This window comes from Hypanus sabinus, chromosome 3 (assembly GCF_030144855.1).
Source record: "Hypanus sabinus isolate sHypSab1 chromosome 3, sHypSab1.hap1, whole genome shotgun sequence".
NCBI classification, from domain to species: domain Eukaryota; kingdom Metazoa; phylum Chordata; class Chondrichthyes; order Myliobatiformes; family Dasyatidae; genus Hypanus; species Hypanus sabinus.
Window position 1 is genome coordinate 39,842,790 of NC_082708.1, and position 16,135 is coordinate 39,858,924.

Here is a 16,135-nt window from a genome sequence, read left to right on the forward strand (position 1 = left end):
GGCGATCTCCACTTCCTCATCAACACTCCTTTTTCCAAGTAATATCCTACTGGCACCTTATCAATTTCACTATCTAGTAAAACCTGCTCTCTTAATTTTATAATCTCAGTGTCTCTATTCTGCTCTGCTATCATCTCCTTCCGAGACAAAGATAAATCTTTATAGTCAGACTTACTCCCAGAATCTTGTTCAAACAACGAAGATAAGAAAGTCTCTGACACATCCTCAAAACTCGAATCCTGAGTTGAACAGTCCTGAATAACAACCTCATTCTGCGCATCAATCTTTTTAGCCATAGCTCTAGTCACAACACAGGAAGAATCTGTGTTAGAATTCAACTCTGGTTCCTCTGACTCCATTGTCAAATGCACTTCAGGAAAAACTTGTCCACCTGCCAAGTCATTACCTAACAATAAAGAAATACCATTCACAGGTAAGCTATGCTGTAATCCTATTTTAACAAATCCTGTAACTAACCCTGACTTTAAATTTACTTTATGTAAATGTACAGGCATAAAATCACTTCCAACACCTCTTATGTAATTTACCTCACCAGTATCAGACTCTTCATTAAAGTTCCTTCTCTTTCTTTCTCAATTTGAAACAGTTAGCTATTACATGGCCAGGCTTCTTACAATAGTTACAAGTAAGACCAAACTGTCTTTCCTTCACAGGCTTTCCTTTCTCATTAACTTTCTCATTAACCTCCGATTTAATTTCAAATTTATCTGGAGTCTCCGTGTTATTTTTCCTCTTAAAAATTCTGCCTTGAGGAAATTTGTTCTTATGGATCAAAACATACTCATCAGCTAATCTAGCACAGTCCTGCAATTTATCAGTATCCTTCTCATTTAAGTAAGTCCTTACTTCAACAGGAATGCTTCTTTTAAATTCCTCCATTAAAATCAGCTCTCTCAATGTATCATAGTCCCAATTTACATTTTTAGAAGAAACCCATCTCTCAAAACACATAGCTTTATCATAGGCAAATTCCACATAAGTTTTTTCCACAGACTTTTTCAAACTTCTGAATCTTTCCCTATATGCTTCTGGGACTAACTCATATGCGTTTAAAATATGACTCTTTACAATATCATAATCAAGAGCTTGTGCAGCTGTTAAAGCTGTGTAAACTTGTTGTGCTTTGCCTTTAATTACACTTTGTAACAACACTGACCATTTATCTTTCGGCCACTCTGACATCAGAGCAATAGTTTCAAAATGTTGAAAATACCTTTCCACTTCTGTTTCACTAAATGGAGGGACCAATTTAATTTCTTGACTAGCAACAAACGTTTTTTTAGAACCAGAAGACTGATTTCCAGTCCTTAATTCCTCCATTGCATATGCAAATTCTCTCTGCTTTTGTTCTGCCTCCAATTTACACCTCTCCAATTTCATTTGTTCGATTTGCAACTGCATCTCCAGATTACTTATTTGAAACGACTCTAAAATCGATTCATCAAAAACACCCGAATCCACATAGTGTGACGCGATTTTCCTCTGTATTACAGCCTTAGAAGTCCTCTGCAAAATACCTTTAAGTCGCAATCTACTAGCTATCTCAAACACCTCAGTTTTTTTCGCCTTCGCCAACACCTCTGCAGCTGGCGAAGCCAGAAACTCATCAATATTCATTGCTGCCGAATACCACAACAAGCCAAACAAAAGAACCGAGTAATCCCCGTTTCCAAAACACCGATTTAAAAGTTAGCAAGCATGTAAACTCAAAAAATTCAATCCCGGACGAGCCCCCATATTTAATGTTACGTATTCAGGCAACAATAAATATATGAGTTCGGCAAGGGTTTCTTATAATAAAACAACACGTTTATTAAACACAGAAAACAAACCCCCCAAAAGTAAACAAACACTACCGTAACCGGAAACAGCTGCTGAGCGGCTGTTCAAACAGTTCGTAAAGTGATATTCCCAAAACAGTTCTTTGAAGTGATATTCCAAAACAGTTCTTAAAGTGATATTGCCAGAACAGTTCTTAAAGTGATATTGCCAAAAGTTCGATATGCTCACAGTCCATTTAAAAGGAGAGACTTTACAGGACGATTTAAGTTCTCTTTCACGTCGCTTGCTTCGATCCCCGACGTCGAAATTCCCACGAAGAATTTACGAAACAGAACGGCTTAAAGGCACTGACCTTTCCTTCCTCACTATCCTCAATCCTTTCTGGTGTAACACTTATCCACAGGCTGGTATATGTCTAGGGGAAAAAGGGATCCAGCCACTCTCCAACCCACCTCCCGTACACGCAGGTGCTGTGAGAATCGAGTTTACGCCTCGAGCCCGCCAACAGTATCAAATCCACAACAAATACCGTTATGAAATACACTTTAAAGAGTTTACTAAAATTAAAAAGAGTAGTAAGCAATACAATATATATACACAAGGAAAAAAAACAAAAGGCGCCACTTATCAAAGTTCAGTCTGTTTAGTGCACTCGTTGGAGCTCAATCAACGAACCAATCGACCCATCCGGCCGTCGCACCTGGGACCACCCCGGTGGTCTTACGAGCAGTCCAGCACACGTCCACCTTCTTCCATGTCTTCCTCGGCCTCTCCCCAAAAAACCCGCGAAAGCCCCTCCCCCAAGTTCCCAGCATCACAAGACACAATGACATTCCCCATTGATTAACAAATGAATACAATTACCATATCAGCCATTCTAAAGTGAAACAACGGCTAGAGAAACACTTATCGGACAAAGAAACATTCCTACTTGTAACAAACCAAAGAGGCCATTTTGAGTAACATACCCAGGACATTGTACATTCTCTCCCCACCAGCAAATGTCATGCCCTCATGGCATTACTAGAGGTCCCCAAAGCTTCTTGCAACACACAAAACCCAACCCAGGTGCAGAAGGCAATGACATAACTACCCAGAGCAGTAGAAATCACACTCGGTTCTCCCGGTACCACATATGTCAACCGCTCCGGGGGTCGCCTAATCCTCTGAGATCTCCATACCCCTTCTGCCCCACTGGGCTCCCTCGTCACCTGCGAACCCACTGTCTCGGACACCCCAGGTCTACCTGACAGACCCGCACCCCCTTCCTCACAGGGGTCCTCCCTCACCCGAGATCTCTCCGGCTCACGCTCAGATTCCACCCTCTCTCCCACCAATGTAGGCTGCCTCTCCATCTGACCCTCAAGACCTTCCCTCCTCTCACCCAATTCAGTATGGGAAGGGCCAGGAGCCTCCTCTCCTGGTACTGGAGCACTAGCGAATGGGAACAGGACCCACTCATCTGAGTCGTCCTCCTCTGAATTGGTAGCCATTCCCGAGTGAGGGACCCGTCCCCGCTCTTCAGCAGCGGGCTCTTCCCGTTCTCCGCTCCCTCGCAGAGTCCTTGTACTGGGCGTAACCTCCCACTCGGGCTCCTTATCCACCTGCACCGCTTGACCCAGTGGCAGCAGGTGATTCCTATGGAGTACCTTGATAGGCCCTTTTCCATCCTCGGGTTTCACCCGGTAAACTGGCAGGTTCGGCATCTGGCTCTCTATTACATAGGGGCTGGCCGCCCATCGATCTGCCAACTTGTGCTTACCAGGGAGTCCCAAATTCCGTAAAAGGACCCGGTCGCCCGGTAATAATTGTACAAACTTCACCTTTCGATCATACCGCATCTTATTCCGCTGATTTTGTTTGGTAGCCGCCGCCTCGGCCAACTCGTACGCCCGCTGTAACTCCCTCTTCATGTCGGACACGTACTTTAGATGGGACTTCCCGGGAAATTCACCCACTCCACCTCCAAAACACACGTCAATGGGCAACCTCGCTTCCCGCCCAAACATCAGATAATAGGGCGAATACCCTGTAGCCTCATTGCGAGTACAATTGTAACAGTGAACCAAGTGTCCAATATGACGACTCCACCTGCTTTTCTGCCCAATCTCCAGCGTCCCAAGCATATCCAACAGGGTCCTGTTGAATCTCTCTGGCTGAGGATCTCCCTGTGGGTGGTAAGGGGTAGTCCTGGATTTCTCAACCCCAAGCATAGTCAGTAATTCCTGGATAAGGCGGCTCTCAAAGTCCCGCCCCTGATCACTATGGATTCGCCTGGGAAGGCCGTAATGCACAAAGTACTTCTCCCATAGCACCTTCGCCACTGTCGTCGCCTTCTGATCCTTGGTGGGAAATGCCTGAGCATAGCGAGTGTAATGATCAGTGATGACTAATACATTCGCGGTGTTGCTGGTGTCAGGCTCAATCGACAGGAAATCCATACATACCAGGTCCAGAGGTCCCGCACTCTGCAAGTGCGACAGTGGAGCCGCCAACGCTGGCAGGGTCTTCCTCTGGATGCAACGACGGCATCCCCTACAGTATTCTTCGACGTCCCCCCTCATCCGGGGCCAGTAGAACCGGTCTTTGAGTAATCCATATGTCTTTTCCACCCCCAAATGTCCAGAATCATGTAAGGCCTGGAGTACAGTCTGGTGATACTCCTCTGGCAGGACCAGTTGCCAACAGCGGGGTTGGTCCGGAGGCGTTGTTACCCGGTACAAGATTTTGTTCTTTAACTTCAACCGAGACCACTCCTTCAACAACAGAGGCACGTATGGGTGTTTCGCCTTCTCAGCCAACGCCCCATCCCCCTTCTCGACCGCTCTCCACACTGTGCCAATGCCCGGGTCATTTTGCTGAGCAGTTGCCACTTCCCCCGGACTCAGTTCCGGCAACTGTTTAGTCCCCAGAGCGGTCAGGTCACAGTAAACTAGGGGTATAGCGTCGTCAAAAACCCCCAAATGGTCCACGGCTCGTTCCAGCCTCCCTCTTCCCTCGGCCTTCACGGTGATAACAAACTGACACATCGCCTTCACTCCAGGGGCAGGGACACTCTCCCACTCCTCGTCCTTCTCCTCCTCCCCCGGCTCCCGACGAGACAATGCATCCGCATCGATATTCTTGCTTCCGGGGCGGTACCTCAGGCTGAAATCATATACCGACAATGCCGCCAGCCACCGATGTCCTGTGGCATCCAGCTTCGCCGAAGTCAAAATATAAGTGAGAGGATTGTTATCCGTTCTCACCTCAAACTTGGCTCCGTAAAGGTAATCGCCCAGCTTGTCCACCACCGCCCACTTCAGCGCCAGGAACTCCAACTTGTGAGTGGGATAGTTTCTCTCCGATGGCGACAAGCTTCGGCTGACAAAGGCTACCGGCCTCAATGCTTTGCCATGCTCCTGGTACAGAACAGCCCCGAGACCCTCTCGGCTGGCATCCGTGTGCAGCACATATGGCTTCTGGGGATTGGCAAAAGCCAACACCGGGGCCTGGGTCAGTGCCCTTTTCAAAGATCGGAACGCCTCTTCACATTGATCATCCCATCTCGAGCCAAAAGGTTCCGCCGGGTTCCAGTATCCTCCAGCATCCTGCCTCTGGTTCCCCGTCCTCTTCTTCCCCACCGGGGGATAGCCACACAACAGCTGAGTTAACGGGTGACACACTTTGGCGTATCCTTTCACAAATCGCCGGTAATACCCACAGAACCCCAAAAATGAGCGCAGAGCACCCACTTTCTGGGGTCTCAGCCAGGTGGTCACAGCCTCTATCTTGGTTGGATCAGTAGCCACTCCCTCTCGCGAAATGATATGGCCAATGTAGTTAACCGACGACTTGCAGAACTGGCATTTGTCCAGGGAAAGCTTCAACCCTTCTTCATTAAGCCGGCCCAACACCTTCAACAGTCTCTCCTCGTGTTCCTCCAAAGTCGATCCAAACACTATCAAATCGTCCAGGTACACCAGCACCTCCAACAGATTCATATCCCCCACAGTTCTCTCCATGAGCCTCTGGAAGGTGGCTGGGGCTCCGGATATGCCTTGGGGCATTCGTTCGAACTGAAAGAACCCCAGTGGGCAGATAAAAGCGGTCTTCTCTTTATCGGCTGCACTCATCGGGATCTGGTAATACCCACTTCTTAAATCCAGCACACTGAACCACTTTGCACCGCTCAGGCAGGCCAACGCATCCTCGACTCTTGGGACAGTATATTGATCAGGGACAGTTCGCCGATTCAACGTCCTGTAGTCAACACACATGCGCACTCGCCCATTCTTCTTCCGTGCCACCACTATTGGGGACGCATAAGGACTTCGAGACTCAGCTATGATTCCGGCCTCCTTCAACTTGCACAAGTGCTGTCGCACGTCCTCAACATCTGCCGGAGCCAGCCGCCGGGATCTCTCTCGGAACGGGGTGTCCTCCGTCACCCGGATGGTGTGGCGAGTGCTTTTGGAGCAGCCAACATCAAACTCGCCCCGAGAAAAAACAGCTTCCATCTTCAGCATCTTCTCCACTAGCCTGCGTTTCCACTCCGGCGACACTGGGGAATCCCCGAAGTTAAAGGCTTCAGCGGTCAGCTCCCTTCGATGCTCCGATCCCTCCCCGTTAGGGGTCCGCACTGGTGCGCTGGACATTACCGTCACCGGGAACAGATGTGCCAGCGGCATTCCCCTCTTAAAGGTGATTTCTCTTGCCGTGGTGTTCCTGACACTTATAGCTATACGCCTCGCATGTACCACCCCTGGTCTCTGCACTTCAGGCCTCACCAGCGCCCCCGCCGGAAATCGTGTCTCCCCTTCAAGATCGTCTGGGGCATCTACTAACAGGGCTTCTCCTGTCGGCACTCCTGGGAATCTGGGGGTCCCCATCACTAGTGCTACCTCCCCTGGTTGGATCACCTTGGGCCTCGCCTGCGTACACCACACCGTCCCTCGTTTACACTCCGGGTCCAGCCCTTGGGAGGCAACCCCTTCTTCGAACACTGCTCGAAACACTGGATGCACCGAGAGGGTCTCCAGAAAGTCTTCCCCCCCTTTCTCCTTACAAGCTCCCAGGAGCCGTCGCACAACTGGGGAGTTAGTCCCCACCAGGAGGGCAGCACCACCGGTTTCCACCGGGTCAGGACACACCAACACCAACGTCTCAATAGCTTCCGACACTCCCACATCGCCCTCCGAGAACTCCAATCTCACCGATAGGTACCCATCGTACGGGTAGTCACCCTCGCTCACACCCCAAATCTGCAGGGCGTCAAATGGTGTTACGGGCAAATGCTTTAGATGTTGATTGTAGAAAGACCGGTACAATAAGGTCACCTGCGATCCAGTATCAAGAACGGCTTTTGCGTAAACTCCCTCTATCCGTAGACCCACACTGGCACGGGGTCCTACCAGCCCATCCGGAACAGAGGCGTGGGCACCCGGTGGTCTTCCGGCTGATCTCTGGGAACGTGTTCCTCCAGAGGCTCCAGTCCATTCCCTCACTGAGCCTCTCCTAAGTTTCCCCGACACCTCTCCCTTCTTAGTCGCAGGGGGGCTTGTCCTCCGCGGGACTCCTTGTCTCTCACAATCCCACCTAAAGTGACCCTCCTCTCCACAGCTATAGCACACCCTTGGCCTTCCACAGTCCCGCCTGAAATGCCCCTCTTTCCCACAGTTAAAGCACACACTGCCGGCTGCCCCTCCTCTCCCAGGACGGCTCCTGCTCCCAATCCACTGCACTGATCGCCCCTGAGAGTAGGTACCTCCCCTGTCCCTCCCCTCCAAAGGGGGTTCCCTACTCCCCGGGGGTTTGTCATTCCTCCACTCAGCCACCACTTCCTGTATCGCTGAGGATCGCTCCCGTAGGCCCGTGCCCCTTTTCCGCCCCAATGCTCTCTCTTCCTCTCGCACCTCTCTAATCAGTTGCCCGAAGGATGGAGGGGGACCTTTCCTATAAGCCTGCCGGATAGTCCACACCACCTTGTCCTCCTCCAGAGAGCCACTGAATAGCTGACTCATCCTCACGCTAGCCACGTCAGTCGCCTTCACTACCCCTCGGCGCCGCAGCCCCGAGAGCATCCCCTCCATCCTAAATAGGTACTCGGAGAGCTTTTCCCCTCTCCATTGTTCCAGGTGTTGAAACTCTGCTAAAAGCAGCCAGGGTTCCCCTGACAACCCAAACGCTCCCTCCAAAACTTCTAGGCAGTCCTCCACTGAGGCCCCAGGCTTCTCAGCTTTCAACTCCCGGATGGTTGTGGCTGCTAAACCCCTCAAACTTCCCAGCAATCGCTGCCTCTTCTCCTCCTCTGAACCTGGCCACTCCTCTAACATCAAAGACGTATGCTCGATCCAGGTCTCATAGTCCACCTCCTCATCCGGAGTAGGCTTGGCTCCGGAGAACAACCCCAGCTTCAGCCGTGGCCTCTCGGCCACCCCCACCAGGGAATAAAGTGCGGCTGCCAGCTCCGAGACTTCCACCCTACCTGGGGAGCGGGGCTTAGTCACGACTCCCTCCTCCCACCTCCCTTTACTAGTGCCGGGCACCTCTCTGGGGTCCACCTCTAGCTCTTCCCCCGATGTCTCCTCAGCCTCATCCTTGTAGAAGTGGAGCCCCCACGGCCCCTCCTCCCCCGGTACACTGACCGTCGCCGGCAGTTCCACCGTCCTGACTTCAGCACTCGTACGAACCAAAACCCAGCTAGACCCCACCTCTTTACCACACCGTCTAGCTACCAATTCTACCTGCCCAATACCCTTCACCGAACTTAAACCCCTCACTATCACGTCTCCTGAAACTCGAAAATCCACTCCGCTCACTACGCATGCGTACTGTACCGGTACATCTTCAAACTGGCACCAACAAACAAACTTATCTCTGTCCATCTTCCTCTGCTGCCTGCGCGACTCCACAGCCCCTGACAATCCAATCCCGGACGAGCCCCCACAAATGTAACACTTACCCACAGGCTGGTATATGTCTAGGGGAAAAAGGGATCCAGCCACTCTCCAACCCACCTCCCGTACACGCAGGTGCTGTGAGAATCGAGTTTACGCCTCGAGCCCGCCAACAGTATCAAATCCACAACAAATACCGTTATGAAATACACTTTAAAGAGTTTACTAAAATTAAAAAGAGTAGTAAGCAATACAATATATATACACAAGGAAAAAAAACAAAAGGCGCCACTTATCAAAGTTCAGTCTGTTTAGTGCACTCGTTGGAGCTCAATCAACGAACCAATCGACCCATCCGGCCGTCGCACCTGGGACCACCCCGGTGGTCTTACGAGCAGTCCAGCACACGTCCACCTTCTTCCATGTCTTCCTCGGCCTCTCCCCAAAAAACCCGCGAAAGCCCCTCCCCCAAGTTCCCAGCATCACAAGACACAATGACATTCCCCATTGATTAACAAATGAATACAATTACCATATCAGCCATTCTAAAGTGAAACAACGGCTAGAGAAACACTTATCGGACAAAGAAACATTCCTACTTGTAACAAACCAAAGAGGCCATTTTGAGTAACATACCCAGGACATTGTACATTGGTAAACCCAGGGATTAACACGAAGATAGTCAACGAAATCCTTCCAAATAAGGATCAAACAAAGGTCGCCCCCGTTTCACCGTAGAAAGCGATTCTCCTCGATCTTTACTTCCAACCTTGAATCTTCACTCTCCTCTAATTGCGAAATAACAGAATCATAAAGAACTTGTAGGCATTAACCTTTTAAACTTTAGGCATTAAATAAAAACTTCATCCTTTAACTAAACTGCGTCATCACTTCAAACACGCAGTGGCATGAAGTCAACTTGGCAAATCCAGCCACGAACTGCCCCTCCTCACAGGGTGGGGTCTACCTTTTATAACCTGTAAAAAAAACCGTCACATGATCTCTACTGGCGGGAAAATGACGTCATTCCACCATCACAAGACCATCACCTCAAGTCCAGTACAGCTTCAACCCCAGTCACATGACAAGGGCACCACTGTCATGTGTCACGAGTATGTAACAAAAGTCACACCCAACCACTTGCATGAACAGATTCCAGCGCCAAAATGTTTTGCATCTCAGCCTCACAGAGCAGGGGCTACACTGATTGTTGAAGGCTCTGCGGCCCTGAGCCGTTTATGGGTCTGCAAGTGGGTTAAAGTTGTTGCCCACCAACTCGATGATGGGAGGAATGGGCATAAAGCCTTGTCCTGATGAAGGGTCTCAGCCTGAAACATCGACTCCATTCCTGTCAGTACATGCTGACTGACCTCCTGAGTTCCTCCAGTATTTTGTTTGTGTTACTCTTGATTTCAGGCATCTGCAGAATGTGTTGTGTTAAGCCTTGTCCATGTTGACTTTGCCTCTGATAGGCCTGGGTGTGCCCCACATATTTCATTCTGCATACTCGCCAGTTGTTCTGCTCCACCTGGCCATTGTTGACAGGATTACCCATTCTGGCTCGAGCAGCAGTTCAGAGGCAGGCTGTCTAGTCTGCATCAAGGGACAAGTCAGGAGTGTGTCAGAATGTTCTACATTTCCTTGAATGAGTTCAGCTCCAACGTCACTCAGCAAGCTCTGCCCCTCCAGGTGGGAGCAGTTTGCAGCCTGCTTGATTGATGGCCATTTCCTGCATACTAGCATTTTTTTCCTATTTCTGCATAAATATGACCTAAAATGTGATTATATCTTAATTTGTCCTAAAACTAGATGAAGAGAACCCAATTAAATAAATAACACAGAAGCATTTTACTTCATTTATTTATTGAGAAAAATTATCCAATATTACGTGTATTTATTGGAAAAAGTATGCGAACCTCTGGGGTAATGCCTTTTACAAATGCTATTTGGAGTCAGGTGTTCCAATCAATGTGATGAGATTGGAGGTGTGGGTTGTAGAGGTGCCCTGCCCTCTTTTTAAAAAAAGAAGACACATAAAGTCAGGTTACTGACAGAGCCTGCTCTTCTCGAGAAAGATCTGTTCATGAGCACCCTGCTGTGATCAAAACAACTTTCAGAGGAATTGTAGAGATACTTGAAGCTGGAAAGGGTTACAAAAGCATTTCTAAAGACCTGAATGTTCATCAGTTCACAGCAAGATAAACTATCTACAAATAGAGGAAACTCAGTACTGTTGCTACTCTCCCTAGGAGTGGATGTCCTGCAAAGGTCACACCAAGAGCACAACATGCAATGCTGAAGGAGGTGAAAAAGAACCCAAGGGTAATAGCAAAAGACCTGAAGAAATCTCTAGAACTTGCTAAAGTATCTGATCATGTATCCTCTATAAGAAAAACGCTGAACTAGAATGGTGTTCATGGAATGGTGTTTGATGGAAAACGGGCACTGCACACCAACACCAAATCCTCATCCCAACTGTGAAGCATGGTGGAAGGAGCATCACGGTTTGGGCTGCTTTGCTGTCTTGAGACCTGGACAGCTTGCAATTGTGAGGGAACAATGAATTCAAAATTGCGTCAAGACATTTCACAGGAGAATGTCAGGGTAGCAGTCCTTAATAGAAGTTGGATAATGCAACAAACAGTGTTCTGGAAAACGAGAGTAAATCAACAGAATGGTTTAAGAAGAAAATTTGTGTTTTGGAATGGCCAAGTCAAAGTCCTGACCTTAATCCTGTAGAAATGTTGTGGAAGCAAGCAGTTCACGCAAGGGAACCCACCAGCATTCCAGAGTTGAAGCAGTTTTGTAAGGAGGAATGGCCTAAAATTCCTCTGAGCTGATGTGCAGCACTGATCAACAGCTACCGGAAATGTTTGGTTGAAGTTACTGCTGTACAAACACCAGTTACTGAAAGCAAAGGTTCACATACTTTTTCCAACAAATACATGTAATATTGGAATATTTTTCTCAATAAATAAATGAACAGGTGTAATGTTTTTTGTGTTATTTATTTAATTGGGTTCTCTATCTAGTTTTAGGACTTGCATGAAGAGCTGATCACATTCTAGGTCATATATAGAGAAAATTCTACAGGGTTCACAAACTTTCTAGTACCACTGTAACTACTCACTTCTACTGCTGCACCATGATCCTAGTGTATACCATCTTAAAAAATGTATTGCTGCACTTCGAGATTCCTCTACAGCTTGTCCCAAGCCTGGATGCTGTACCATCTTGAAGGAAACAGACAGTAGGTGTTGGGGACCAGGTTCCCATCCAAACTAATCATCATCCTGACTTTTTAATGGTATTGCCGTTACTTCATCGTGGCACTCCCTGTCCAAAAAACACCATGAATAAAGTGGCCCTGTAGGATCCAGAACTATTATTTGTAATTTGTGCTACATCAGTCTGATTTCCAAGTGTAAGTGCTCCCAGTTCCTTATAGGATGGAGTAATAAGAGTTACTTATTTGCACTGTGAGCATAAAGTAGAACAGGAACAGTTTACATATCCAAAGGTTTCTACTAATACTTGTACTTGGCATCTGCCATCTTGATTGATCTAACTCTCTTCGTCCATTTTGTTCTTCCTTGTGTGCACATCTATCTTCCATTTGCTATACCTGCTGAACTAATAATTCTGGATACAAGGATTTTTGAGATATTAAACTACTGAACTTGAATCTAGTTAGATAGATCTGTAATTGGAAAGCCAATGTACATAATGGTGTTCAAGAAACTGGCAATCTTGCACGAAAAACATGACTGGTTCACTCATCTTTGTAGGAAGAAAGTGTATTTTTACCCAGTTCTGAAGGCTACTCTGCATGTAGAAGAATGGCTGTAACTACTTTTAGCTACTCCAAAATTGTGTTATTTGTATCTAGCCATTATGTGCAAGATGCATCACTTCAGGGTAGTTGGTGACCTGGCGATCGGTGCTGGGCTTGTTAGTAATACCCATGTACTCAGAATTAATTTTTTAGTGTAGCAAGATCCATAGCCGGTAGAAATAAAATAGCAAAACCTGGAAACTCTGTTAAGTATTGTATGTTATAATGATATGCATCAGGATGTTGCCAGGTAAATTGAACTTGGCACTGGGCAGAAGTAGGTTGTCAGCAAGACCAAGTTTTAAAACCAGTGCAGCTTGTTACATTATTCACACAGAAGAGTAACTAGTTCCAACATTGTTGTGGCAGTGATTTTAGAACTATTTATTGGGAGAAGTAGTTTTTGTAATAAGTGTAAGGATGAGTCCATGTTGAATGCTGTTGTGAGCTACAGGTAGGGCTGTGTAGGAAGAGTTTGTAAATGGGATTCATATAGATCAGTACTTGATTGCCAGCATAGACACATTGGGCTGAATGGCCTGTTTTTGTCTTATATGATTATAGGTTTATCAAACAAGTTTTTATTTCAAATCATCCAGTTGTAACATTGGAAATGCTACGATAATAAAATAATCAGATTTTTAAATATTGTTAGGGGAGACTTATTGTTTGTATGGTTCAGTTTTCAGGATGAAGTTAAATTTGAAATAAGAGCCTTCTTATCTGTTTCTTCCCCTGACAGGGTGTGTTATATATTTTGCTTATGGAATACGGAACAGCTCAGAGTCCAGTTCTTCCAGTCTCCCAAATGACAGAACTTCAAGGGCCTATAAGGAGACAGTGAATACGCCAAATGGCGAAGCAGTAACTCCGGAGAAGGAAGCCTTCCTGCACGATATTGACGAGTCCCCAAACAGAGAGGAGGACGTATAAACCAATACAAGTTCACTTTCTTCCAAATACATGTCTGGCATCTAACTTGAATGTTATAGTTTTTTTTAAAAGCACAGCTGAACGACTGCTATTTGCATCATGTAGGGAGGGAGGTTTTTTTTTATTCGCACGTGCAGGTGAGGGTTTTGAGTGCTGTTGAGCTTGAGGTGGCACTGCTGCATTTGTTTCAATTCCTTATTTTCCTAGAATCTCCAAAATAATGAAAGCATTATTCACATAAAGGATTAACTTGTTTTAGAACTATTTATTGGGTATTAGCAATGTGTATTGCTGGGAATGCTGAACTTTTAGCTTGTGGTTATGCACACAAAATGTAAGGGATTTATATTTTTCCAAAAGAAATGCTTTCCTTGGTCAAGTAAGCACTTGTAGAATAAAATTGTTAGTACATAAAATAGTATCTATTTTTACCCTAGGCTTAAAATCTCTGTTGCACAAATTTCCTTGAACTATAATACAGGGTACTGAGTGTCAAAATCTGACACTCTTACCTCCTGCCTTTGCTTTAATTTTAGACTAATTCCTTTGATTTTTAGTTTAAATTAAATACTTAAAGAAACATTGTAATCAAGCAAAGAATCTATTGTGTAGGGACAGTACTTAGCAAAAGCACCGGCATCAGGATAATTCTAAGTGAGACTTTTGCTATGATTTAAAAATTTCATTTATCAACCTTATAACTGATTCTGATTTTTGTAGTTGAGATATAGATAATATTTCCAGTGGGGAATGTTACATTGTCTTTATATGTTCTTCTGTAGGAACAAAGTTCAGATGGTTAAAGTTGTCGCATTACTGTTCTTCCTACAGTGCATTAATTGTACCAATCATCTGTATATATGTTTAACAGAGAGGCAGGTTTTGTTTTTATACATAGCTATTCAGGTTCCAGATCTGCCTCGTCAATTATTTCTCCTCCAGAGAGGAGCTGCTTCTGTAGAACATACTTCTATAAAAGCCCTTGCAGTTTTAATAGTAAAAAGTTTTAAAATCAGCTGGATAATTACCTGATCCAATATTGACAACTCAGTTAATCAATACGCTTGAGTTCCTGTTGGATAGATTAAAAGTGTAAGCAATTCCTACAGAATTCTAGGGGATTGTTCTAGGGGATTTAAAAATCCTTTGATTTTACCTAAATTATGGAAACGGCATCTCAAGGTTGATAGTTTCTTAATCATTGTTTCACAAGTTTACGACCAAATCAGTGATGCAGTGAGGAACAGAGACAAGCAAATTTTTAAAAATCTAGAACAAAGGTCTTCTGGTTTATTTTGCTGGCTTGCATTCCTTTTGAAAAAGCTATCAGAATGATGTGTGTTACCATTTGTGTTATCAAGAAATATCAGACTAAGTCTTGAAGTTAAGGGACAACTGGGCACTGTTAGTGGGAAGCTTGGGCTTTTACATTTAGATGAAGCTAAAGCATCATTTGCATGAATATTCTTCCTATTAGTGGTGTAGGTTTTGAAAGTGAAGATGCAGCCTTTCTGTATACAAAAAGAAATGGAATTGTACTTTATACACACTGGTGCTGCAGATCTGAATTTGTGTGAATGCGGTTAAAGTACTGGGAAAGAATATACGCACAATATCATATTCACTTTCTCTAGACAACAGGTCATGTAGTTCGTTATCTGATGGCAGCAGAATTAAGGCAGATTATTGTATATTTTAGAACTTGATAAAATTACTATCCACGTCATTTGGGTTTCAGTGGACACCACATTAGACGTTGTATACTAGTTGGCATCGACTAGCCAAGTTATTAAACCCCTATTGAAAACTGGGCTCTATGGCAGTGAAAGGCAAAGAGGAAACTTTCAACATGACGGATTCCGGGAAGCTTGAGTTGCAATCTCCCAAAGGATGACTGTTAATAAAATCCCATTTCCTCATCACTGAGTACTAGAACGATTTTAGTCATTGATGTGCCTGCTGCAGTGTGAGATGTATCATTTTCTTGGGTGCACTGGGGTGAATTTATTAGGAGTATTGACAACTAGTTTCTTCATTTGATACCAGAGTCTCTCAGGATTTTAGATTCTATTCTCTGAAAAGCATTAGTGAATTAAGTGGACTTTGAAAGTGAGAGCATGGCAACTATATTGCATGCCTGAAGGTTTGTCAAATTCATATTGAGATTTGCAGCTGTGGCCCATTGACTGTTTTTGTAAATATAGAATGTAAAACTAGACTACAGTAGTCTATAACCTATAATAGTGTCCTATAAGCATGATTAAAGGGAATTGGCAGCTGCTTTGGTGGAATCAATTGTGAAAATTCATAAAGACAAGTGGAACTATGTTTTAAATAATGAAATTATGACCTGTTAAGTAATTCCCCATTATTATAAAATGATTAAGATGTATAATGTCACTGAGATTTCCCTATTATCCAGGAAAAACTAGTTTTAAGTGATGACTTAGCTGCTGATGTTTTCACTCCAAGTGGAGAAATGCCTCATTGCACTTCACCACAAGACATTGACCAATCTTTTTAAACAAGTGTTTTGATAATGTGAAATATGGGTGGCTAAAGGTGAGGCAGAGAACTGCGAGGAGGGGTTTGTGAGGTTAAAGTGGAAATGACAGTGAAATCTTTAAATTAGCATTTTGAATTTTATACATGGGGTTTAAAATAGTAAGTACATGATTTTTTTTTT

General features: G+C 45.3%; 2 protein-coding genes across 5 annotated transcripts in view; one reads left to right on the forward strand and one right to left on the reverse strand.

The window, feature by feature from the left end:
* LOC132391220 (high affinity cationic amino acid transporter 1-like) overlaps positions 1 to 16,135 on the forward strand; it is an 83,863-nt gene extending 67,728 nt beyond the window's left edge. For all 4 annotated transcript variants that reach the window (XM_059964127.1, XM_059964128.1, XM_059964129.1 and 1 more), the window contains one exon: positions 13,259 to 16,135. In XM_059964127.1, the coding sequence (XP_059820110.1) occupies positions 13,259 to 13,449 (191 nt within the window). In that variant the 3' untranslated portion in view covers positions 13,450 to 16,135. The remainder of the gene's footprint in view (positions 1 to 13,258) is intronic.
* Positions 4,437 to 8,306, reverse strand: LOC132391219 (uncharacterized; the record flags this gene model as incomplete). Its single annotated transcript, XM_059964125.1, has 1 exon — positions 4,437 to 8,306. A coding segment is annotated over exon 1 (3,681 nt), but the record flags the coding sequence as incomplete, so codon positions are not given.